General features: G+C 38.0%; 1 protein-coding gene and 1 long non-coding RNA gene across 5 annotated transcripts in view; one reads left to right on the plus strand and one right to left on the minus strand.

The window, feature by feature from the left end:
• Positions 1–223: 223 nt before the first annotated feature.
• adgrv1 (adhesion G protein-coupled receptor V1) overlaps positions 224–24,131 on the minus strand; it is a 95,673-nt gene continuing 71,765 nt past the window's right edge. For all 3 annotated transcript variants that reach the window (XM_020706017.2, XM_011479300.3, XM_020706016.2), the window contains 7 exons: positions 21,311–21,427; positions 18,222–18,400; positions 15,287–15,444; positions 9,885–10,006; positions 5,179–5,364; positions 3,262–3,439; positions 224–683 (listed from right to left, as the gene is read on the minus strand). In XM_020706017.2, the coding sequence (XP_020561676.1) occupies positions 565–683; positions 3,262–3,439; positions 5,179–5,364; positions 9,885–10,006; positions 15,287–15,444; positions 18,222–18,400; positions 21,311–21,427 (1,059 nt within the window). In that variant the 3' untranslated portion in view covers positions 224–564. The remainder of the gene's footprint in view (positions 684–3,261; positions 3,440–5,178; positions 5,365–9,884; positions 10,007–15,286; positions 15,445–18,221; positions 18,401–21,310; positions 21,428–24,131) is intronic.
• On the plus strand, positions 5,514–9,893 carry LOC105354753. Of its 2 annotated transcripts, XR_002290855.2 has the most exons (3): positions 5,514–7,006; positions 8,789–9,149; positions 9,783–9,893. It is a non-coding gene; the product is annotated as an uncharacterized LOC105354753 (long non-coding RNA). The 2 variants fall into 2 exon arrangements; XR_909311.3 differs by having other exon boundaries at positions 8,789–9,852.

Raw genomic sequence — 24,131 nt, forward strand, 5'->3', positions numbered from 1 at the left:
AAGAAGTATTTTTAGCTTTTTTTCTCTCTAAATCTGCAGGGACTTGCAGAGGTCGATGAGGTGTCAGACCAGTTTGTGAAATCTTGTGCAGTAGGAATTTTCCTCTCAGTCAATCAATCATGCAGCTGTGACCCCTGACCCCCAATGAACACATCTTGCATAAGCCTTGGAGTGAACCCAGCCTATGTATGTGAAAATGCAGCGAAATCAGCAACATTTAAAATGACATATGAGGTATATTATTTATTAAGAATGTTAAAACAGTCTTCATCCTCAGCAGCAGAGGCAGCACGTTTGGGGCACATCTGAGTATCTAAGTTGCTACAGAAAACAACAAAATAAACATTTAGAAAATGACTTTAACACGGACCTTCATACAAGTAATCTTGTAAAACATTTGTGTGCCTACGAGATCCTCAGCAGTAAAAAATAAAATCTACGTGAAAATGACCCATTAAAACTTTTTTAGTGCAAAGGCTTTTTTACAATAAAAAAATACTGTCACGTAAGGAATTATTCTGACACAAGCAACAGAAGACATGGGGTCTGTGTGAGGTGAGATGGTTAAAGGTGTGTGTCGGCGATGGGGATTCGTCTCAGCTCTACTATTTGGGAATTGGTAACACTTCCTCCATCGTGGCTTCCAGGGATGGATTCGTTATCGCTGACATTAAGGCCGGTTCCTGAAAGTAAAGCATAAACCCCACCAAAAGTCAGCTTCAGATGCTTTCATTAAAATTCAGTATCTTCTCCACCTCCATGTGTAGGTTGGTAAATTTCTAAGCGGCTGAAATCAGCCACCATAAAAATTTTGTCAGCCGTTTACTTTCATTGTGGTGTTATGTAACTGTCCCTATATGAGCTAGCACGCTGTACTTTCCTGTATCTACGGCAGTCATGGTAACAAAGATGTGAGCGGACCAACCGGCTTTGATGTAACATCAGAGATAGACACAATCAAACTAAATGACTCGTATCTCTAGGGGGAAGTCATTTGGCCTATCTTTGGGTCTTCATTGTCTACATTAACAACACACATGCTTTTATAGTGGTGTCTTCCAGACCTGCAAAGTTATTTAAAAAAAGGAAACATTTGAGCTTAGATAAATAGATTTAAGGAACTAACAGTTTTAGAATGAACTGACAGCTGTTATTGTTGCTCTGGTCTGTACTTAATGTCCTTCTGGAACATGACAATAGAAAATATCGTTTCCCCACTTCAGGACAAAGCCAGGTCTCTACATTCCATCATTTTATCAATCTTTTTATTATGGTGTGTGTATATGTGTGTGTGTGTGTGTGTGTGGGGGGGGTTGTCGGCATTGTTTGTCGTGTCATTTTGTTTTAAATTTGGTCATATTTTATGCAAAGCAGTTGGAAAAGTGCTATATAAATAAAGATTGATTTGATTTGAATAATGGATTTGATGAATTAACGCTACTTTTTTATAACATGTCCCAAGTACAGGAAGGTCTGTTCAATCAGTAACATCTTACTATAAAGAATATTGCACTTTTCTATTGTTTATTCTTATTTAAACACCTTAAGTAGTTCTTGTTTATTCAAAATGTGTTGTGCTGTACTATTCTAATCCAAAACTGTTTTTTTACCCTGATGTTCTCTCTACATTCACAAAAATGTCATTTGAAAAGTTTCATTGTTTTGTGTGCAGTGCTCCAGACATAAAAGGCACACATGTTCACATCAGGTCATGCTGGGTTAATGATCTATGTTCAGTGCTACATAAGTGTGCCAAGTATGTGTTACCCTGCACTGATGTACAGTATAATTTCTATGGATGACTACCAAATTAAGAGTGTTAAGACGGCCTTGCTCCCTGACCCCTATTGTGTGGTTTGTCTATTACAAAGTTATGATTAGAAATTACAAGTTGAGTTGAAACGAAGGTGTATATATGCAGGATAGACAATGGCTAAATGCAACAAATGATCTAATAGAATTTTTTAAAAGTTTGGCTGTATATAAGAAAGTATTAAGTATTGGAAAGTCATTATTTCAAGACTACGCCAGGAGCCGTACAAAAGGCCAAGAACTTTTATTTACTTCAATCTTCAAAGCTTTTCCTCTTTGCTCTCTGATTCATAAGAATGTATTACTTTGTAGTGCTGAGTTTGCTGCAGACCCACAGCAACTTCTTGAGTCTCATAAAAATAGAAAAAAGAAATCTGCCACCGTATAGGAGCAACAAGAGCAGAGGGGCTCTGTTCAGTTATAGGCCTAACCCTATCCTCTAAGCCTAATCCATTATTAATGGCTGTCATCAGCTCGAAGCCACAACTGTCAAGAAAGACTTCTACTTTGACCGTTTCCATGGTTTTAAGTTTTGTTGTCCTGGGGTCACACAACAAGCCCAAACAGGTTAACATCTCATCAAGATTACAGTTTTTTTAAATTCCTCTCAAATAATGATAAAAAAATCCACTCACTTCAAGATCTGTCAGTTTGGCCTTCTCCTATATGCACTTAATTTGCTTTATAGAGGAAGCTCACACGTTAGCTCCTCATCCAGGAATTTAAACAGTAAACAGTATAAGCCTAATAGTATTTAGGAATTATCCTTGGATACTTTTATTAGAAGCAAGTCTTGCAGTATTTTCCACATTGGGACTAAAGAAAACATTTCAACTGAAAACACTTATTTCATATGTTTTTAAAGATTGGAAAAATCATTTCTATATGAGAATTCTCTATGCAATGGCTGACCCTTCACCTTTCCTTTTTGTGCAAGTGGCAGTGACTCCCCTTCTTCCACATTATAAAGCATTTCTTTCAGTTGTTTAATCCTTAATATTTCTCTGTTAACATTCAATCTGAATGAGCAAAACTGGTATAAACAGTTTAATTTGGGGTATAAAGGACAACACTACAGAGTTATTTACTTTTGCTTTTGTAATCATTAAAAATCCATCCATCCCTCTATTCAAACAGTCCAATAACACCCAAAAATGTGCTAAATAATCACTCAAAGAGATCCAGAAAAATAAACACACTTCCAAATCTAAGGATAAGGTAACTGTTTTAAGGTTTTCCTGCTTTATTTCTTTTTTTTACTGTTGTGCAATCTGTGCTCAAGCTGATTTTGACCTTTCTGGTTAAACTAAAACCATTGTGCATTGTTTAAGGACATATAACAGGTGTTTTATACTTATCAGCTTTCAGAAAGAGATAAAAAAAAGTAGTTTGTCAGGAATACTTGAGGCAGTATTCTTGTGCAAGCCGAGGTAAAATAACTATCCTCACCTGTTTTTAAAGCAAATATGAGATCATCAAACTCCTGTGACTCCTCGTCTGCTGAGACTAGGTTGGGGTTGACGAAGCTTCCTTCAGTGGCGTAGGTCCCCATCACAGGACTGGGCTTAAACCCACTGCTGGGCTGAGTACTTGGCCGCAGTGATGCTCGCTCCCAGTCAGCTGATAACTATAACACCAAACATCATAAAAAACAAGCCAACAAACAAATCCTACTTTCAATACTTCCACAAATCTAAAAAAAACTACAACCTCTCTCTAAAGTTGTATATAGTGGGAATATTTAGCAGTTGCATCACATTTAGAATAAAAATATTCATTAAACTACTTTTTATGACAAAAACAACTTGAGGACATACTTGATATAAAACCAGGTCAAATGCACTCCCATAAAAAAGTCAGTAATATTTAACTTGGACAATGGGCACACCTGTACCCCTGTGAGTGGAAGCTTTCCAAGTACCTAAAGGCTTAAGGCCAACAAACATGGAGAGTCCAAGGGTGAGGTCAACAACATTCTAAACTTATTTTGTGGGAGAAAGGAATAAGATAATAAAAGAATCTAGGAAAAAAGGAACTAAAGAAAAGGAATTTTTTATGAAAAACACTATTGTAATTTAGTATTAAATCACAATAGTATTATTATTAAATGTAGTATTTTATCACCCTGAACCAGATGAAATATACCTGGGATTTCACTGTTTTCAATTGTTGAACTTTTTTAGTGCATGTTATTCCAGCAATGAGAGCCATGTGGGCTTTGACTGGTACAGAGTGGCCCGGGGAGGTGAATTAAGTACCACCAGGCACCTAAAAACTGTCATATCTACTCTGAAAGGGGGCAGTGAATGCATGCGTACTAAACCAAATGACTGAAATAACTTCCTTCAATGCTTTTTCTTTTAACATTTACTGCTTTTCTTGCAGTCCAACTACCAACTATCAGAGGCCTAATTCTCCACCTGTTGTCTTATCTTTGTGACTGGGCTGCAGCGTTGTTTCAGAGAGGCTTGAGCGTGCTTCGATGAACAGAACAAGATTAGGAGGACTGTGTGACGAGAGAGATCAGACAGAAGGGAGGGTTCCCAAGAGCACAACGTTGAACCACCGAGATCTCCTTTTAGGGCATTCTTCAGGAAAAAAAAGAGTTGCTCAGGAGTTTCTTCAGTTCATTGCTTGTTCTCATGTCATGTGGCAGTGGGAGAAAAATCCCACAAGGGACCATTAATAACGGGATTGATAATGCGTGACACTTGAACTCATATAGTTTCACAAACAATATAAGTTACCTAATAAGAGTGTCAGTTTAAGTTGAGAACCTGCACCTATAATATATTTTTTTTAATTAGAAAAACACATTTAACTGATGTGATAAACATATGATGATGGGACAGGCATGGGCAAACAGAGTTATGGGAATGAGGTCACAGAAAATGAAAAACGAAGCAGGAACTGACAGAGAAAGAGCAACAAAAAATATTGATGTATTTGCAAAAATGTTGGTCAATTCTGCTAACAAAAAGTACCTTTTGTTGTCACAGATATGAGCACAATACATGTTTCTTACTTTGCTAGAAAGCAGTAAAAAAGTAGGAGTGACATTCATGTGACATTAGTCAATTCTAAGGTGAAAAAAGTTTTGTAAATGACCAAAAGTATCACTTATTTTTATTTATTTGAACGTTTAGAACAAAAAAGTGTTTATTCAATTTAAAAAGGGTGGCTCCTTTGTCTTTTAATCAACCAGTTCCTTTATGTATTGGGATACATGTTTTGGGATTTGTTATTCTCTTTATTTTAAAGTGTTTTGTATATACATCTCCATATAAGCTATAAAGTTTCATTTTTGTTGGGAGGACTGATAACGTTTCGCTATGTTTGAATGCGTTGCTTTCTGGGTGTATGTACCTCTTCCATGGCACTGATGAGATTCTGAGTTGACTTGCTGATGTCGCCTCCCACAGTAGTGGGACCCCCTCCTTGGAAGGCAGAGTCGGCACGGTCTTGGCCATTTATCTCCACAGTGTAACTAGCTTTGGTAGGCCACCACAGCTGGTTGTGCATGATAAAGTACACTGCAAAGACGTATAAGCCCTGCAAGTAAAGAAGGAACAAGAAAAGAATGGAGTCAATAAGGAAATTGTTGAAATGAAAAAAAAGAGCAAAATACATATTTCATAAAAAAAATATTTTTGGTTACACATTTTTTTCTAAATTGTTATACGTTGGAGCAGCAACAGGCTCCACTACGAGTGTAGAGGAGTTACTTCATCCCTGGAGGATGACATCGCTGGTATTTCTCCGTCGTCCATTTACTTGCATTACCAAATCTCCTCTGTCAACAGCATCAGGATGTGAATTACACAAAAACACCAGAGTGGTAAATGCCACGAGGCCGTCCCGCATTTCACATCAGTAAAGTGGGGAATGACGGCAGCTGCAAACAGCCAAATGTGCAAAATTCAAGAGCAAACGAAAGGAGAATTCATCCCACAGAGACACAATCTAACAAATCAAGACCAATTTGATCTAAAATGGTGCGTACATACATTATGAAATGAACAATACTCCAGCACAGGGGTGTCCAAACTTTTTATAAATAGGGTCAGGTGAGGTGAAAATGTGTGAGGGCCTACAGTCTTTGAATCCTTATATTAACATTAAATGCAAATTGATTGAAATAGTTCATTTCAATAAATAGTTGAATAACTATTTAGTTGAAAAATAGATTTTGATCAGAGAAAACAAATTTGTTCATTTTGTTTACAGTCTAGAAATGACCTAGAAGGTTTGGAATGGCTCATAACGGAATTTAGCCAATCACAATCAAAAAATCATAGTGCTGGGGGCTGCATATTATTGATTTTATGACAGCAACCTGCCAGTAGATATTGGAATCTTTAGCATAAAGACAGTTTTGATTTATGTGTTTTGGAATAATATGTATCTAACAGCTAGTTGTGTAATAAAAATGTTCCCACATTTTCATAACTCACATCTAACTTTGAATTTTGGATTTGAGGTCACTTGTGCCACACAAAACAATGGACGTCACAGCCAACGACAAACAGCACTAGGCATGGAGTCACTAGTAGCCAATAGGGTGGCTGGTTACAATCAACATTACCAGGAAACAGGAACCATACATGGAAACTATTTTGTGTTTATGATAGAATTGTAAAACTGCAGCATCTACACAATAAGACGGACACAAGCTCAGTAACAGCTGGAAAACACATGGAGAACCTTATAGGTCGTTAGCTTTTTTAAATCCTGAAGCTTCATTAAGTGTGAATTACTCAAACACAAATGATCTCTATAAATGTTTGTGCTGTATGCTGCCAATATATCACAGCGTCTTTAGAACAAGCAGGAGTGTGCAAGCCAAGAGAGATTTTTCTCTTTTGAGATGGGTGTTTGGAGAGGCTGGGTGTGGTGTTGTGGGAAGAGACTCCACTGTCCTGACTTTTTGTTTACTTTTCTTTGTGATTCATTAAAGGAGGAAATGAACTTTCCTCTCTGTGATAGCATAAAAGACAAAGCAAAAAGCAGCTGGGTGTGTACTGTCTGGTTGTGCACGTCTGCGTCTGTGAATGCGGCTCCATCGGAGCAGCACTAAGGGTGATTAGCTCAGATAATTAGGTAGCCTGATAAACCAGGTTGACTCCGACAGGCGTGTTATGTAAGTGTTCCCCGATCAGTGGAGAGAAGGTCGTTGCAGATGAAGAGCACTCAGGTCAGTGAAGCTGCCGAAGACCATAAAAAGAAGCTGTGAAGTCAGCAGTTTTAACGATGGTTTTAAACACTTGTAAAGAAGTTCCTGCTTTTAACTTAGTGAATTATGCCAGATTCAGCACAGCTGCATGCCAGAATGTGCTTTTTTTCATAAACCATGAATAAATGTTTTTTCCTAAACTGACTTTATTTCTGCTCTCATCAGTTTCAGACAGTTTTTTTTCCTCAAACTAATCACACACACATCTATCCTGTGTTCTATTTTTTGAGAAGGTTAAGGGAGGAAGCTAGGATGGGATAATGAGGAATGGTCCTGCTTCACAGCTGCGGCTATTTTAAGATGATGCAAATCTTATCGGCAGAATGAGGAGATATCGAGGGGGAAGCAAGGTTGATGTGAGTCAACGTGAGAAGTTAAACAGAAAGGTTAGCGAAGATTGTATCAAAATGCAAGAAAAGAACTCTTAAATCCTAAAATATGATTCAGTGAAAAGTTTTTCTGCAACTGCTTTGCAACATAACCACATTCAGCTGTAACAGCTGTGCAGCTATAACATCTGCTGCTGCTTAATACATGTTGCAGCAATTAGTAGCAGGGTGGTGTGCCTTGTAAACCCACGAACAACAAGGTAAATACGGAAAATTCTTCTCATGGAAAATGTACAGCTACAAATCCAGTCCAGTACTTTGCAACACGCACTTACACACAATGAACGTTAAAGACCTCAATTAAGGTCATGATCTTCAGCATCACATGGCGTGGAGAAGATAATAACATCAGGAACTTTTCCACAGGCTCACCAAATTCATAAAGAAAACACAAACTTGGAACTATTACAACGGTAGAAGGTGCTTAAGAATGTTTGATTCTTCAATAATGCATCGATTGAAACGACTTGCTTCGGTCCAGGCTTCACAAAAACACATCTCACATGTTCTGAAGGTCCACTGAACATCAGTTTCATCCTATCCTGTATCATGCAAGTTTTTAGTCTGATAACAAACATTTTTTTCTTACATATTGCTTTTCAATCTATTTTAGAAGTTTCACAACAACGCAAAATGTAAATATTTTTTAATGCTAAAACAACACATTTAGGGTCAGTCATGTAACCTAGAATTACTGCATTAAATCACAAAACTGGAGACAGGAACAAGAACATTTGTACGAATCTATTGGAGGAATGTAATGAACTGAGGTCAGCTGTATTACGGTTTGGTCAATGAACAGGCCGCCAACATGAGGTCACAGAGTTGGATAAACTGGAGCTCACAAACGAGCGCTAAATACAACACAAGCCACTGGTGTGGACATTTTTTCCCTCATCCGTTTCTCTGCCAACAGAAGAGGTTTGCTTTGGTGAAGCGCTGATGTCTTTGGCGTGGTGCTGCCACATAACACCACACACTACCCCAGACCTCTTTGGGTGCATTTTACAACAAAACGGTGTGTTCAAGAAAATAACAGTGGAGGACGCAAACCTTTATCCACTGTAAACAAAAAAGAAAACCATAAAGCAAGACATGATCTCAAATCTAAATCCTTGTGACTGCACATACACTGCTGGGTTTTTTAATAAACTTGTTTTACACAGAAAACAGCACAAAATTTGCTTTTACTCTTCAATATCACCAGGTAAAATTCAAACAAATTTTCTTGGGGTTGCTTAAACAGATAGTAGCAAAAAGCAATAATTTCTAAAATTTCTAATGTTGGATTAAAATTTCACATTTTAATGCGGTTATTTATAAAATATAATTTTTTTTCTTTTTTTCTTAACAGGTATATAGTAGGGCTGCACGGTGTAGCAGTGGTTAGCGCTCTTGCAGGAAGGCCCCTGGTTAAAGACCCGGCTGGGAGACCTGAAACAGAACATCGATGGGGACCTTTCTGTGTGGACTTTGCATGTTCTCCACATGCATGCGTGGGTTTTCTCCGAGGACTCCGCCTTCCTCCCACTGCCTAGAAAAATGCTCCATAGGTTAAATGGTTACTCTAAATTGTCCCTAGGTGTGAATGTGAGACTGCATGGGTGTGTGTGTTGTGGCCCTGCGACAGACTGGCAACCTGTCCAGGGTGTCCCCTGCCTGCGTGCACGGGATTGGCTCCGGCAAAAGGGACTAAACGGATTAGAAGATGAAAGGTGTATAGTATTTGGTCTTTTATTTTGTTCATTTTTCTCTAAACAATAATAGTTATAGTAATAGAATAGTTATAATAATAGAAATGGTGATTTATTTTATGCAGAGTATTCTTACAAGTTTTTTAATTGTTGTTTTATGGCTTTGGTTTGTGTTTTCCATTAAATCCCATGTGATGCAGCATCCACTGCAGTTGACATTTGTACTTTAAGTCGAAGGTTTTTTAGTTGTGATGACATGTTTAATAAATGTAGCTTTATCTCAATTATTTTTTTTTTCATCTTCATTGATACTTTGAATTGCTAAGCGAAAGTCGGGATGGTAAAAAAAAAATGTCAGAGAAGTCATTCCAAACAGACCAAACCCCAAACAGATGAAGAAAAAGGCAGATGGGAGATGAGACTCTCTCTGCAGGCCTAACGCCAATTTTGTTTTTTGAAGCTGTGAAGCATAGTAGTCCTCTTTCATCTAGTCATGTGCCCTGATTTGTACACACACGAGAAAATGTGATAATTCAATTAAACACTATCAAGATCTTTTAGGAATCAGAGGAAAAAATCTAAGCCTTTAAAACACATTAGTTGCATCGCGTCCGCATCATTAACTCACACTGTGTGCTCTCTTTTCATTCACAGTGCACAGTTGGAAATAAAACAATGAGATGTTGCCGGAGGCTGCATCTGAATTTATTACAAACCAAAAAAAGGGACTTTTGGGAGAACTCTCATCTGACTTACCAGCAGGCAGTTGAAGATGACATAGAGGATTAGCATCCACAGGTACCGGTAGCCCATGTGGAGTCCCGCCCACAACCAGACCAATGAGATGAGCAAAAACAGGCAGAGGACCAGCGGGACCTCTGAAAAACAACAGCACAAGAAGATTTTGATGATAATTCAACAACAGAGAACACAATAAAAAGAAATAATTTGATGACAACATATTTTGTTATATCCATTTGTTTTTTAAATAGAATTAAAACTTATTTCTAACCTTTTACTCCATATGTCAAAATGTACATGTTCTGCATTTTGGAGTGCTGTCATGCACACAGCTGCTCTTCAGTGATCAATTAATCAATACCTAGGAATAAAAGCCTTCTATAGAGTCTTATTTTGTCACTTTTGTTGTCTTTTGATGAGCAACAGCTCTGTAATTTGTCATAAATATGGTTTATTTCTAGTCGCTGTGGTACTGTAAGTGTTATTCTACAGATAGACTTTTGAAAGGTCCAATAATCCCATGAGCAAGGCTGTGAAAAGAGTGAAAAGATGATGGGATGATTAGTGGACCAGAGGCTGCTTACAGTAAAGAATCTGCTTTTACTGGCTCAGTAGTTTGTGCCATGTCTGCTCTTCTGTGGGATGAGTGTGGACTTGTGTGGACACAGATTAAAGCCTCCACTGGTGGAAAGGAGACACGAGAGAGCGGATAAGAGAAACTGATCCAAGCAAAGAAAGCAATCTATGGCACAACATAATCGTGCACTTAAGAAGTCGCTTTCTCCTCCCAGAAGTTTGTTTGTTTGGCTTTAATGGTGCCGCTGCTGCAGTTAGGGGAATTAATTCATTATATTATCAAGGAATCCTGCCATTTTACAAACACAAGCACAACTTGTGTTTTCACAGATCTCTGTATCCAATCAGAAATAGCCATTTCTACGTAAAAAAAACCCCCAATGTGCTATTGTTTTAAAGGTATGTGGGCCTCTTCAGCACAAATTACTTTGTAAAGTGTGCAAAAACTGTAAAGAAATTTTAATAATGTATCCAATATCCAAACCTGCTTCATCCCATTTGAGGTCATGGAGATGCTGGGGCCTATCCCAGCCTCTGTTGGGTAAAAGCAGGGTACGCCCTGGATAGCTTATTCAGCCCATCACAGAGCTACACAGAAACATACAACTTCACATGCTCACATTCAAGCTGCGTTCACACCAGTTGCATTGACTTACATTTAAATGACCACTCTCAATGAACGGTCTATGTAGGCGCACATCAACCCCAATTTCGGGCTTCTGCATCCAGTAGTGCTCACGTGTTGATATGAAATTTTTTAAGTCAGGTCACGGGCTCTACGTATGTTTATTGAAGGTGCTGAAAGTTTAACCAGTTGCACCTCTTGGCTGCTAAAATGCGACTACTCTGACCTGTGACCAATCAAAGATTTGGTAGTGACGGGAAGGCCGCGTCCTTTTCAAAACACGGTTAAAAACCACTGTAAAAATAATCACAGAGGGAAAATTAATAATGGCGCTTTTTTTGCCTGACTGGAATTAAACGGCACTAACAAATATCAGAACAAAGCTGTGACAGAAAAAGCCTGGAGCAAGATTTGCTGGATTTGCACCGCTTCAACATTTCACATCAAGCCTCATCCCACCACTGCAGTTGGCAGACATAGTTACTGTAACAGTAAAAAAAAAAAGTGGATTTAAACATGGGGGTTCTTGCTGTGAGGCAAGAACCACTACACCACCAGCCCAGGAATCACTCTGCATGTACCAGGCGTTTTTTTTTTTTTGGGATTTAATAATTTATTTAATAAGGACTCATTTTGTTTGAAAGAAAAGCAGTTTACTGGTAGTTCTAACTTTGTTTCCTTTAGGATTAAGAATAAATCTTTTAGAAATAGATAGAAAAATGACTCATACAAAGGCAGACCACAGATGGCCTATGGGGTTCTCAGATATCGTCTATATTTATATGAAACATCTGGACCAAACTTTTCTCTGTGAAGTGGATGGATTAGGATTGACATATTGCAGGCAGACTTAACGAGTGAAAAAAAAAAAACACAAATAAGGATTGCAAAAATGTTATTGAGCACAAGCTCTGCCTCCCACACTGTTTTTTTGCTCCCCCTGCCCTCCTTGGTGCTGATTACCTAGATCAGGTGTGGTTAGACTATCAAAATGTGGAAAAGGTGAGTCAGCAGGTCAGCAATAAACAGGGCAAAAAGAGCTGGAAAAAGGGAGGTTAGCAAATCTAAAAAAACCCCGGGTTGGGCAGCTCATTTCAACAAGGTTGTTTTGTCATTTTGTAACAATGTACCTTTTTTCAACTGCATGAACACATAATTCCTTGTTTGTAGTTGAGCTGCTAGGTTCTTTTATAATAAGGCAAATACGCAAATAGATATTTTTTGCTTGTGTCTTTTATAGCAAATAGAGTTTGATTTTAGACAAAAAGGCAGTGGTCTGCAACCTTTTACACTACAAAGCCATTTGGTCTGATTTTATAGACCAAAACCCAGCGTGAGCTGCAAAGTTCCACTTCAGCGATTATAAAAACACACTTTTATGTTTTTATAGCTATTAAGCCATTCATTTATAAAATGTAGCTTTTAAATATTTACAGTAATTGAATTATAAAGGTGTTCTATTTTTTATATTTAAATATTTTAACTCCCTTTACTTTTTACAGCAGCAGTCCCTTTCAAAATAAAGTACACCCTTGTCAAATAGGATCCTCCTGCTGAACTAAAAATGCAAAAATGTAATGTCAAACATGAGCCTTCATCTTTTTTCTCCTTTTACTATCAAAGAAAAAAACATGGCAAGATGAGTGTAAAATACAATTTAAAAATTATATAAACATAATATAAAGACACAACAATAAAACACTCTGAAAGTAATTGATACTTTTTAGCATCATTTTTAGCAGTTATCTGACACTTTAAAAATGTAAACAAAACTTAATGAACTACCATAAGACAAATTAACCAACCCCATTATTCATTAAATCATTAACATTTTTCTTCAAAGCCATAGAGGCACAATTGATGGAGAAAAGGCCGCATGTGACTCTAGAGCCTCAGGTTGCTCTCAGGATGATAACAAAGCAAAGAGGGTTAATAATATTTGTTTCTCCCAAAAACAATTTATTTTTTACATTAGGATTTTAAAGCTAAGAAACCTAACATTAATATTATTTTGTTGGGTCAGGAGCTGTAGTCTGGTGCTTTTATTTAGGACATATTATACGGCTCTGTTCCGCACAGGGCACAAGTTTGCATGGAAATCACTCACTATGGTGTCACTTCTATTCCCAGCCATTCCATTTTACTTTAGCCTCTTATCCCAAAGCAACTTATTTGCCCTTTTAACTTGTCCCTCCCTTTTTCTTGAATTTAAAGCCGACTCCCTGACATTTCTTTCCCGCAAATAGGTGTTTGTAATTTCACACACAGCCTCAGGGCCATTAACACCCGATCTAGTATTTTGTATTTTTTTTTCAGGAGTTCTCAACGTTCCAAACAGTCCAGAGCTTTTCCATCTCTAGTTCTTAGTATTAACTTTCAAGATGCTTTTCACTACTTCGACATTTTCCCTTCATGTAAGCACATTCCAGTCTGTGGGAAGGGAGGAGCTCCTGCAGTAGGAAGCTGTTCCCAAAGTGCTAAATGCTGTCCAGCTGGCTGATCAGACGCCACGGAAAAGGCCAAAATGGAAAATTGAAACACAATTTAAAGTGCTTGTTATGGAAAGCTTGTGTAAATGAAGCCATGTGCATGACTCACAGTTTGTCAGACTAGAACGAAGCAGAAACTAAACTCTTTAATCTTCAATGGAGCAATTCCCTGACTCAAAGGGTTTCTAGGAACTTTTGCTCAATAAGGAACTGCTTTTCTGCACGAGCTCCTGTTTACATTTGATCAGCGTGGATTCCCAGCATGAGAGGATAACTAAAGTGGGCCTGCAGTTGAGACAAACTTGCTGCTTTTCTTAAAAGGTCAGCAGCTGTTAAAACTAGCTCTCACATGCGCAAGAGATTTGATTTATTAAAAAAACAAATGAAGAAATAAAGGAACAAATTCTCTTTTAATCACATCGAATACTAGAAATTTTGAGTGTCTTTCTTACCGCACGATTTAATTCAAATTACACAACTGGAGGAGAATTACATAGGCCTCTAAGAATTCATTCTTAATAAGAATCTTTAAAAAGAATTAGAAGTCATTTAGACTTCCAGATGTTCAACAGATGATTGTTCAAAGAGTAGATTTGGCACACTTGGTGCCATAAAAAATCTCTCAAAAGAACATCACGTCTTGTAAACACACCATGTGTGCTTAGTTGGGCAGTGATAAGAGTTTATTGGGGATCTTTCAGCGTTCACTATCTCCGGGTCAGTTCGCTCTCATTCTTGCTGGCAAATGGCAGAAAAGTCCGCAGAGAAATGAGATTTGAGGCTGAAAAACAGGTTTATGTCTGCAAGTGGGGAGGAACCTGTTTAAGCCAGACACTGACACCCTCGCCCAACTTCACTGACGTCAAACATCCTAATGTTTTTTAGACTGCCCGGCATGCTTTACACACAAGTTTCTCACACATGCGCACATGAACTGATTAGCTCTAAGCTTATCTCATCAGTTGTTTTCGGAGTTAAGGAATTTGAAAATGTGACCTTGATATTCACGGTGGAAATGAAATCTGCTATCCTACTGTTTCTACGCTTAAAAGTCCCGGTTGGAGAATGTCTTATCATAATCACGGGTAAATACAAATTTGACTGTATCTTTTAATATTGCTTAAACTGCTGCTTATCCCTCACATAAAACAGTTACAACCCGACGAAGTGATGTCAACAATATTTGGAGCCATAAAACATGTAACTTCACCAAATCTGAACTCTGCTTTGATGTTTGCTTATGTTGAAGTGCAGACAATACTTAGACACTACATGGAGGACACAGTGAGTCAAAAACATTCAATATTTTGCAGTTTTTTCCAACATTTGCTTTCTTTTTTCCAGACTGGAAAGTAAAATAAGGAATCTCATTAAGTCTCAAGGAATCTCATCTCCTTCAGATCTGTTTGCTGTACGACCTGCTTTAGTTCCCCTTTTCCCACCAAAAGTTTCAAGTTGACCTGCTTTGGAATGATAAGCCGTGCTCTTTGTCACAAATGAATAACTGCTTGAAGCACAAAAAACACGGTTTTGATCTCCACTTTTCAGGGATCTCACCAAGTCTGCAGGGTATGAGAGACGGGGTACAGAAGCTTTGCTTCTTTGAAAAACCATAGAAAGTGGTTGATTCCATGATTCTTGTGTTTTGTTTTGGTGATTTAAAAGAGGTGATAGAGCAGGACTGCTTGATTGCACACACCAATGAGTGTGTTGAAACAGTTTGTTACCAGTGCTGTTGATCCGTCCACGGTAGATATCATCGTAGGCCCTCCACTGCTCCGTGACCTGGTAAGCGTGGATGAATACAACCATCACTGCAACTAGGCAGATGAGGGGAACCAGGACCGCCGTGCAGAGAGCTGCATAGATGTTCGGGATAAAACAACTGGAGAAGAGAAGCACAGAAGAGAGTAGATTCAAAAGCTGGCAAAAAAAAAAACTCAGCAGGAAAAAGGGTACTTTGTAAATTAGAAACTAAAAAGACAGATCTGAATATATGTAATATTCATATTTCCCTTTCATGTATTTTTTCTAAATATTTGTTTTTCTTCAGCTTTACACATTGTATCTTCCCACTGAAGATACCAATGTGGTTCCGTACCAACACACGATTGCTCTAACCTCCTCAGAATAACCAGACAACCATGCAAGAAAAGCAATAATATATTTGCACTCATGTAAAGAAGCAACAATAATTTATGTAGTCACTTTTTTACATTTATATTTATCAGATACTTCTATAATTTCTATAATGAGCTAAAATGCATTATCATTTAAATGGTTGTGGATGTGTTTCCCAGCTTTCTTCAATCATCTGTTTATCAAAGAAAACCAAATGAAATATTTCCCTCTGGGAAACTCAACATGATCATATAAACAATGACGGGAAAACATCTTGAAAATTCTCATGTGACTGTCTTTTTCACAAAACAAGCTCAGTCCTGGTATGGTGGGAGCAACGGATACAGATAGGACATCCGCAAGTCGGAGGAACTGCTGTAAAATAATTAGATCTATGCTAGTCAAAACAGTAAAAGGTATGCCAAATAGACCACCGCATCCCTTTGTATCACCAAAACAGCTTGACGATTAGTGTGAAAACACGTGAAAATAAATCTATGCGCCTATGTATTGTTGCTGGGGATGAGAGCCCAGTGTAACAGAAACTCCCATCAATTCCTGAAAAGGAGGAAGAAGGCATCATCGAAAAAACTTGGATGGATTAAAGGCAAAAACCCCACAAAGTGTATTGAGGTAGCACAACATTTTGACATAAATTTAGGCAAATGAAAGAGTAGTGAATCTAAGCTCCAAGGACAGTTATTGGAACCTTCACAGCGGGCTGTTTGGTCCGCACTAACGTTCAAATTTTGAGCAAGTTTGCCTAGTAATAAAGATCACATATTAAGATAAGATCATTCATTTCTCGTTCTTTTTTTTGTTTTTATTTGCACCAGGGGCGGAGCTACGGGGGGACAAAAAGCTTTACCTCCATTAGCCCTACAAATTCTTGAGTCAGTATTATATGAGATTAAGAAATCATCAAAATAAGCTTCTTTCAGTATTGCGACTACTTGAAGAAGCAGTAAATAAATAAAACAGCTCGAAATACTAATACTAGTAATGGTTTTCCACTCTGCTGTTTTCATTTGCCACCTTTCCAAAGTCTTCTTCACCCCCATCCCTCTCATTGGCACGCTATAAAAACTAAATCTTAAGTAAATACTTTTATTTGTTTTTTGTCTTCCAAGAAAAATAATCTTACCATTATTCACCTTATCAAATGTTTCAATTGTGAAATAGTCTTAATTTGACAAAACAGGTATTAGTAAGTTCAATTATTTTCTTCAAATAAGAATTCCTGATTTTTCTTACCCCATTGGCAGAGTTGTTTTTTGCTTATAAATTTCCCCAATGGTGTAAGAATTTTTTACTCCTCTCTGATAGGCGTGTTTTGCAGTTTAGGTGGGTGGAACCATGGATGGACGCAACAAAAATTTTAACCGTATTTTATCCCATCAAGTAGCTAATTTTGTTGTTTGTAAGTTTTAGCGCCTCAAGCTCACCAGTCAGCCTCCAGTTTATCTATTACCTGACTTCAAATGTAAGGGCTTTTAGGATTGAAACGCTGTAATGTTAAAGTTTGACTTCTGATCAGTTATCTCTCATCAAAACACACAAAAGACACAAAAGCCATAAATCAACACTTAGTAAAATAGGGTCCACTTCTCTGTCAGAATTGTTTTCCTATATTTTTATTACTTTAAACAGGATCTAGTCAAGATTACAACAACAAAGGGGTTTCACTCACACATAGCGTGGTCTGCACCTCCCTGATAGAATTACTTCAAAAACGACTTCTTACGTAAGCTGTGAGCTTGACACTTCTTTGTGTCCAGGCAGGGTGAAACCGAGACAACAAAGTGTAATGACAAAACAAGAGGGAACCTATTTACTCAGATGGAGCGGGTGGGAAATGGACATGGGCGAATGGCTTTAAAGACGGCTTCATTCCCTCAAAGGGGAGGGCATAATCTCCTCCGTGTCCTGCTCCCTGACGGACTGCCAGCCACCCACCCAACCACTGGAAATATGCACTCACTTGATCCCAAGGATAACAGCCACACCTAACACCACTGGCTAATTTAGGACAAGATTTAAAAGAGCTGAAGCTCCATCAGCATTTGACTTTCTGTGGCACGCACATGTTCCTCCATGACACATGAAGAACACAGACTCAAACATGGACTGTCCAACAACCGCTGTGAAGGTTTGAACTGAATGACTATACCTTGTGTGTTCTACTCCTCACATTTACTGTATACACAGTGCAAATGGTTTCTGAGGCACTCCACCTCCAAGGCAAAAAGACTCAAGTTTCTGTATGAGGCCATGCATGCAAACACTGAAACTCTTTCACTTATTCATTCAGCGGATTGGACGAGCGACCTGCTCATGTGTCGTCACTGGCTCAGGTATTTTTTCCTCTTCCCATAAAAGGCTGAAGGGGAATTTCCTTTAGTTTAAAAAGGAAACTGAAATCACCCGGGATGATTCATGGCTGTTTGGTTGGTGTAATTATAGGAAAACAAAAAGTAGGCCCACTATATTCCAGTCATCTGTAACAATGTTTTACTTTATTAATTTGTAATGTAAACTTACACTTCTCCATGTACCAGTCCATAGACAGCGTGTATGTTCCATCCGAAGCCTCCGAGCAAAACGATGACCAGGACGACTATGACCAGCGAAGGAAGTCCCCAGCCCAACAGAAAATAGAGCAGATACCGCCGCTCTGTGTGCTCATCATTCATCACCAGGACTTGCCAGAAGTTTACCGCCTGAGGAAAAAAAACAACAATTTAAAGACCCACTCCGTTTCTCTTGAATACATAGCAGGGAGTTTATGGCCTAACAGCTGTAGCAACGTCACTGTTACAGGTGTTTTCTAACAGAATTTTTTCGTCTGCTCCTGATTCACAATGATTTTGGGGAAAAAAAATGCAATCTTAATCTTAATTTTTTTAATATATGCCCTCCATAATGAGAAAAACACTATGAAAACAAGTTAAAAACACACAAAAAACTATTATGGTCGGAGTACGTCTTTAAGGAAAACAATTTCTGTATATTTTTTATTTTAAAATCATTTCCTTTGATACAGTATTTTGTGGCAAATGGATCAACTCTGACTACTGCAAAATAAAACTGCCAAAGATTAGAAATGGCTTGGACTTTTGAAGATTTCAATCATGCCAGCTGTTAAAACATAAACCCACATCCACTATTACATCACACCCAAAATAGTTGTATTTGCTTTGTAGTCTAGCAGGTTTTCATCCATTCTTAATCATTTCAAAGCCAAACTTTATTTTTTAAGAAGCTTTTCTGAGCACCTGTTGATTTTAGCAGAGATACAAAGTTTTGTCCTTGTGAAAAAAACAAATATCTTAGGATGCCAATAACATTAGAATGGGTCAGCCATTCCTTCAAAAGTTATTAAAACACTGATTTGTTTTTCTTATAAGTTAATTATAAGGCCACCAAGTAATCCGAGTTGAGTGTAAGTGTGTGTCTGCAAACACGCGTGCAGGACATTTGCAGAGGCCAAACTGTGATGCAACACATGACAGTAGAGCAAAGAATGCTGACCTCGCCTGAAAATAAATCTGTCCCAGCCATCACCATAACGATAATGCATAACCACTGACACAACAGACTTTGATGCACAAGCACTTGATGAATGCAAGCAAACACAAACACATAGTAAAAATGCAGCAAGCAACACTGAGGGGTTTCACTTGCGTAACAGTTTGCACTGCACTAAGACAACAGACTAATGTCAGATTCAAGAGCTGCGGGCATTTTTGTGCTGAGCTGTTTTCTCTGCAGAGACTGTATCATTCACTTCTCAAAAAAAGCTTCATGTTGCCAAGACGATGATTTATTTGGTTGTGCATTTACATTATTGTTTAGCAGTCGGGGGTTTTCAATCACAAATATGACCAACCAAGATTGAAGTAACATTAATAATCAAGATATCAGTCAAAATATTTAAGTCTAATTTTAACTCCATCACAGCTCATATTCTTCCATAAATCAATTCCTAATATCAAAGTGGAACATTTTTTTTTAAACATATTTTAAAAGTAGAAAAATGAGTTAAAAGTTTTTAAACTGCTTTCAAAAGATACCAGGGTCAACCTTTACAGGCCCACTTTTGTGTGAACCAAAGTTTTTCTATTTTGAAGGAAGTCTCTACCCAAAACAGCTTTTTAATTTTTCAAATAATGTGCTTGCAAGGGTCGTTTATATTCAGTTTTGCGTAATTGGAATTTTTTTCTGTCTCTTTTATTTGAGAAGAACAAGTGAGAAAATGTGAAATCCAAACGTAACCCTATCTGCACTCAATGTGCTGGCCTCGGTCATTAAAAATATAGTGTGTACTTTCATACTCTACACTTACAATGAGCTAAGTTGCCTCATGGAGCTTCTGCGGTGGTGAAATGGCCTTTCAGGAGTTGAGACTGAATCACTGGCATTATGCCAGGGTATACTCTACCAACTGATGATTTGAGACGCACATCCTCACACACATACTCACTGCTGTTATTGATTCAAGTCCTTTTTTTTTGGTTGAGATGGATTCCTGGCGCCATCTCATTTGAGGCGTCTTATCTTAAAGTAGCTACCTGATAGAAGTGAAAAGCGGGCAGTAAGATATATATCCCTTGGGTCGATTAAGTTACGATAGTGTGGGAGACAAGGTTTTAGTGCCACACTTTAGTAAAAACTAAAGCGATGGCAAAACTTTTTTTTGTCATCTAGAAAAGCCCCTGACAACCAGAAGTACTGTCAGGCCAGTGTTGAAAAAGTAACACAAAAAGATGAATGTGCTGCAGTCTAAATACACTCACCAGATCTCTCAGACCTGTTTACATTCTCTGCAGAAGTTTTAATCAGCTCTGCTACCATGTCAACCACAGCCATGTGGGTCTAAAACCAGTTTGTACGTCACAGCTCATTTCCTCTTTGTTCTAGGTCTTGTTATTGACATTTTAACACTTCTTAAGCCAAATGAAAGCATTTGGCATGAAACCTTAATCCCTTGAGAAATCTCAGGTTGCATAGTCAGAAAAGAAATCTGAAATAAGAAAACACTGCACACGCTCAGCACGTACGGCGCAGCCCGAATCCAGTAGAAACCTGTTGTGGTCAGAGCTTTCGGTCCACTCAGAAGCTAATCTAAGAATTTTCTATGATATTATACCAGGAATTATAAAACTTACAATGTTGACACATCTTTTTGGCAGATATTTCTGTCAAAAGCACATCATTAATAGGTTGTTGTGAGTAAATTGGTAAATTTGCAAACCATTGCTTTAAAAAGAAGTCTTCAGTTTTTTTGGGCAAAATGTTATATTACAGTGATAGAAAAATAAAAAATGCAAGACCATAGAAGAACACAGCTTAAATTTGCTTGTTTGGTCTTCATTTTTTTTTTTAGAAGTCATGTTTTTTTGCCATTCGACAGAGATTATTCTCATTCATGATACAAAAATATGATAGGAAATGTCCTACAAATTAAGAATAATTAGAAGAATTATTTAACTGCCTGTCAAGAAGTCAACACTCAAATTAAATGATTTATTATGCCATTAAATGAACTATTTTCAGGAACAAATAGCAAACACAAACAAATGACCTTTAATGAAATGGCTGTGATGTGAAGTTGTGATGCACTGGTTCACCTGTATGAGCATCCAAAAGAACTGAGCGAGATGGAAATAATGGGTAAAGAGAGCCAGAGTAGCACAGCTGTCCTCTGAAAATATTCGTCCACGAAATGTTGACACCAGGAAACAAATCTGAAAAGGAAAAATACACAAATGATTTACAACAGATACAGTTTTAAAAAAAAATCAAAAAAGGAAGATTTGTTTTGGAGTTTTTCTTGAAAAAAGCTATTCCCTTTTTTGATGTTTACTTTTTAATCTATTTTCATGTTTCCTACAGCCTTCCTGAGAAAATTTTGGTTTTCATAAATAAGATCAAGCAAATGGAAGGTGATGTACAGATAAACACAGAAAATTAAAGGAGAATTGCAATTGTAATTGGATGTTTACCTCATCCAATTACAATCAGTTTATTTGGTTAATATTTGCCCTTTACCTTTGTTAGATCACATTCATAACTCATTATTTAAAACGTGATAAAGAAAATCAATTAAAATCAAGATATGAGTGGAAACAAATTTTCAAGTGAAGCAATGGTTTTCAAAACTACTAACTTTTATTTATTTGAACACAGAAACTGAACCCATTCAGGTGCACAACACAAGCTGAACACAGAGTAAACCTATTGTCAAGACAACACATCAGCCCCATGGCCTTCTAGCCACTAGCCTTTACAACACATGGTCCTGGCTGCTGACAGCCTGGTCATGGCTGATGGCTTTGTTTTGGAACTGGCTGATGCTCAATCTAAATGGTATGGCTTATACTTATATAGCGCCTTTCTTCCTACAAGGACAAAGCGCTTTACAGTCACGGACCCATTCACCCAGTCACACACACATTCACTCACTGGTGGTGGCTCCGCTGCCAAACACAGGCGCCCGCCTACCACCAGAGGCAAGGTGGGGTTCAGTGTCTTGCCCAAGGACACTTTGACTCATGGGCCTGCAAGGCGGGAATTGAACCTGCAATCTTACGATCAGGGGTCGACCACCCTACTGCTGCACCACGGCCGCCCCAATCTAATCATCTTCTTCAGAGTCACTGTCAGACTCTGAATTTTCAGAAATGTGATCCTCTCATTCTGAAACCTCCTCTTCTGAATCGTCTCCCTCTACATCATCCTCAAAAACGTCTCTCTCTTCTAAAATCAATTCCAGGGCCCTCTGCGCAGAAAGTCTTTTGGCCATTTTGATCAGTTGTGATAAGAAACCACACTGGCAAAGCTATATTTATAGTGTCCCGCCTCCAATTTGTAGCCGATAAAGATTGAGATATTAAAGATTCCCGCAAGAAAGTCAAATGGTCAAATGTGCGGGAGAACGAGAGCAAACAGAGTTGATGCTTGAATTATTTTAACAATGTTGCAACCTTGTGCGGGAACCGCAGGTGCAGAAACAGAACTCACATTTACAGTGAATCTTTCTCTCTCTGCCACTCTCTCTCTCTCTTTCTCACTGGTCACACACACACACACACACACACACACACACACACACACACCCACACACACGCACCCACACACACACACACCCACACACACACAGCAGGCCCAGACAGGTGGAGGACAGAGTGTAAGTACATAAAAACATCAATTTCCACACTTCTATTAGCCCTGGGTCCAGTGGACCCGAACATCATATATGTAATAGAAATGTGTTGGGGGGGTATACGGTGTGTGGTCATTAAAAATGTATTCTGATATATGTTCTTCACAGAAAATGAGCCAAGGCCAGTGAGTCTGAGTTTGAAAAATTAATTAATTGTATCATTTTTCTTTTGATAAAAAATGAAAACGGGTCCCACAGACCCGAACACCACATAAGGGTTAAAAAAAACAATAATCTGTTATGGTCTGTGGTACAGTAAAGGATCGTAAACACCAAAGTGGCTGCAAGTTGCATGATCATCTGTTAGTCAAATCAGGATATTTTTAGCACCTCTGCAGAGATCGTGAGTTAACCCAGAAGAAACTTTAGGAGGCAAATTGAGAATTCTCCTTTAATTTTCTGTGTTTATCTGTACATCACCTTCCATTTGCTTGATCTTATTTATGAAAACCAAAATTTTCTCAGGAAGGCTGTAGGAAACATGAAAATAGATTAAAAAGTAAAACAGGAATCATTTTTAAATGAGTTATTCTTATATAGAATTGATAAGAGGGAGTGTATTTTTTTGTCTTTTTAAATCTGCCTAAGTATATACACAAAACCTAAAAAAAACTATATTCCTTTATTTTATTTCCTTCTCTGTAGAGTCCTGTTGAGGCAGACGCCTGGGATTCTCCCTTACAGTGTGAATTAAAGGGTTGGGATTCCATTTTCAGTACATGTTCCATGTCCTGCCTGGAAGATATGAGTGGGAGGGGTGGGAACTTATGCCTGGACTACCTGGAGTTGTGCCTGAATTGAAAAAAGCCCCAGTTAGCCTGCAGGATCAAAGATTACGCAATAAAGCTTTGCAGTTTTTATCATAGCCTGCTTTACAAAAATACAGCGTGTGTTATTTCTCCTACTTGAAAAGAAAAAAAGGGGAAACCGTTTTAAACTAAAGTTCACAATAAAAACAAAAAAGTAGTCTAAATGCAGATGCAACTCTAACTGTTGCATCTGTTCAACTATTTTAGAATTGTATAGACTGATATTATTTTCATTTTACATATTTAATAACCATATTTAAAACCTTTTGCTATGTAATTTATGCATAAGTTTGGAGAATATATCCACGGAAAAGTGATATTAAAGTCACAGACACTGAACCCGTTGACCCTATAGTGACACAACTCCACATCAGACAAGGAGTCTGGCAGAGCAAAAGAGGGGACAAAGGACTAAAA

This window comes from Oryzias latipes, chromosome 9 (assembly GCF_002234675.1).
Source record: "Oryzias latipes chromosome 9, ASM223467v1".
In the NCBI taxonomy this organism is placed as follows: Eukaryota; Metazoa; Chordata; class Actinopteri; order Beloniformes; family Adrianichthyidae; genus Oryzias; species Oryzias latipes.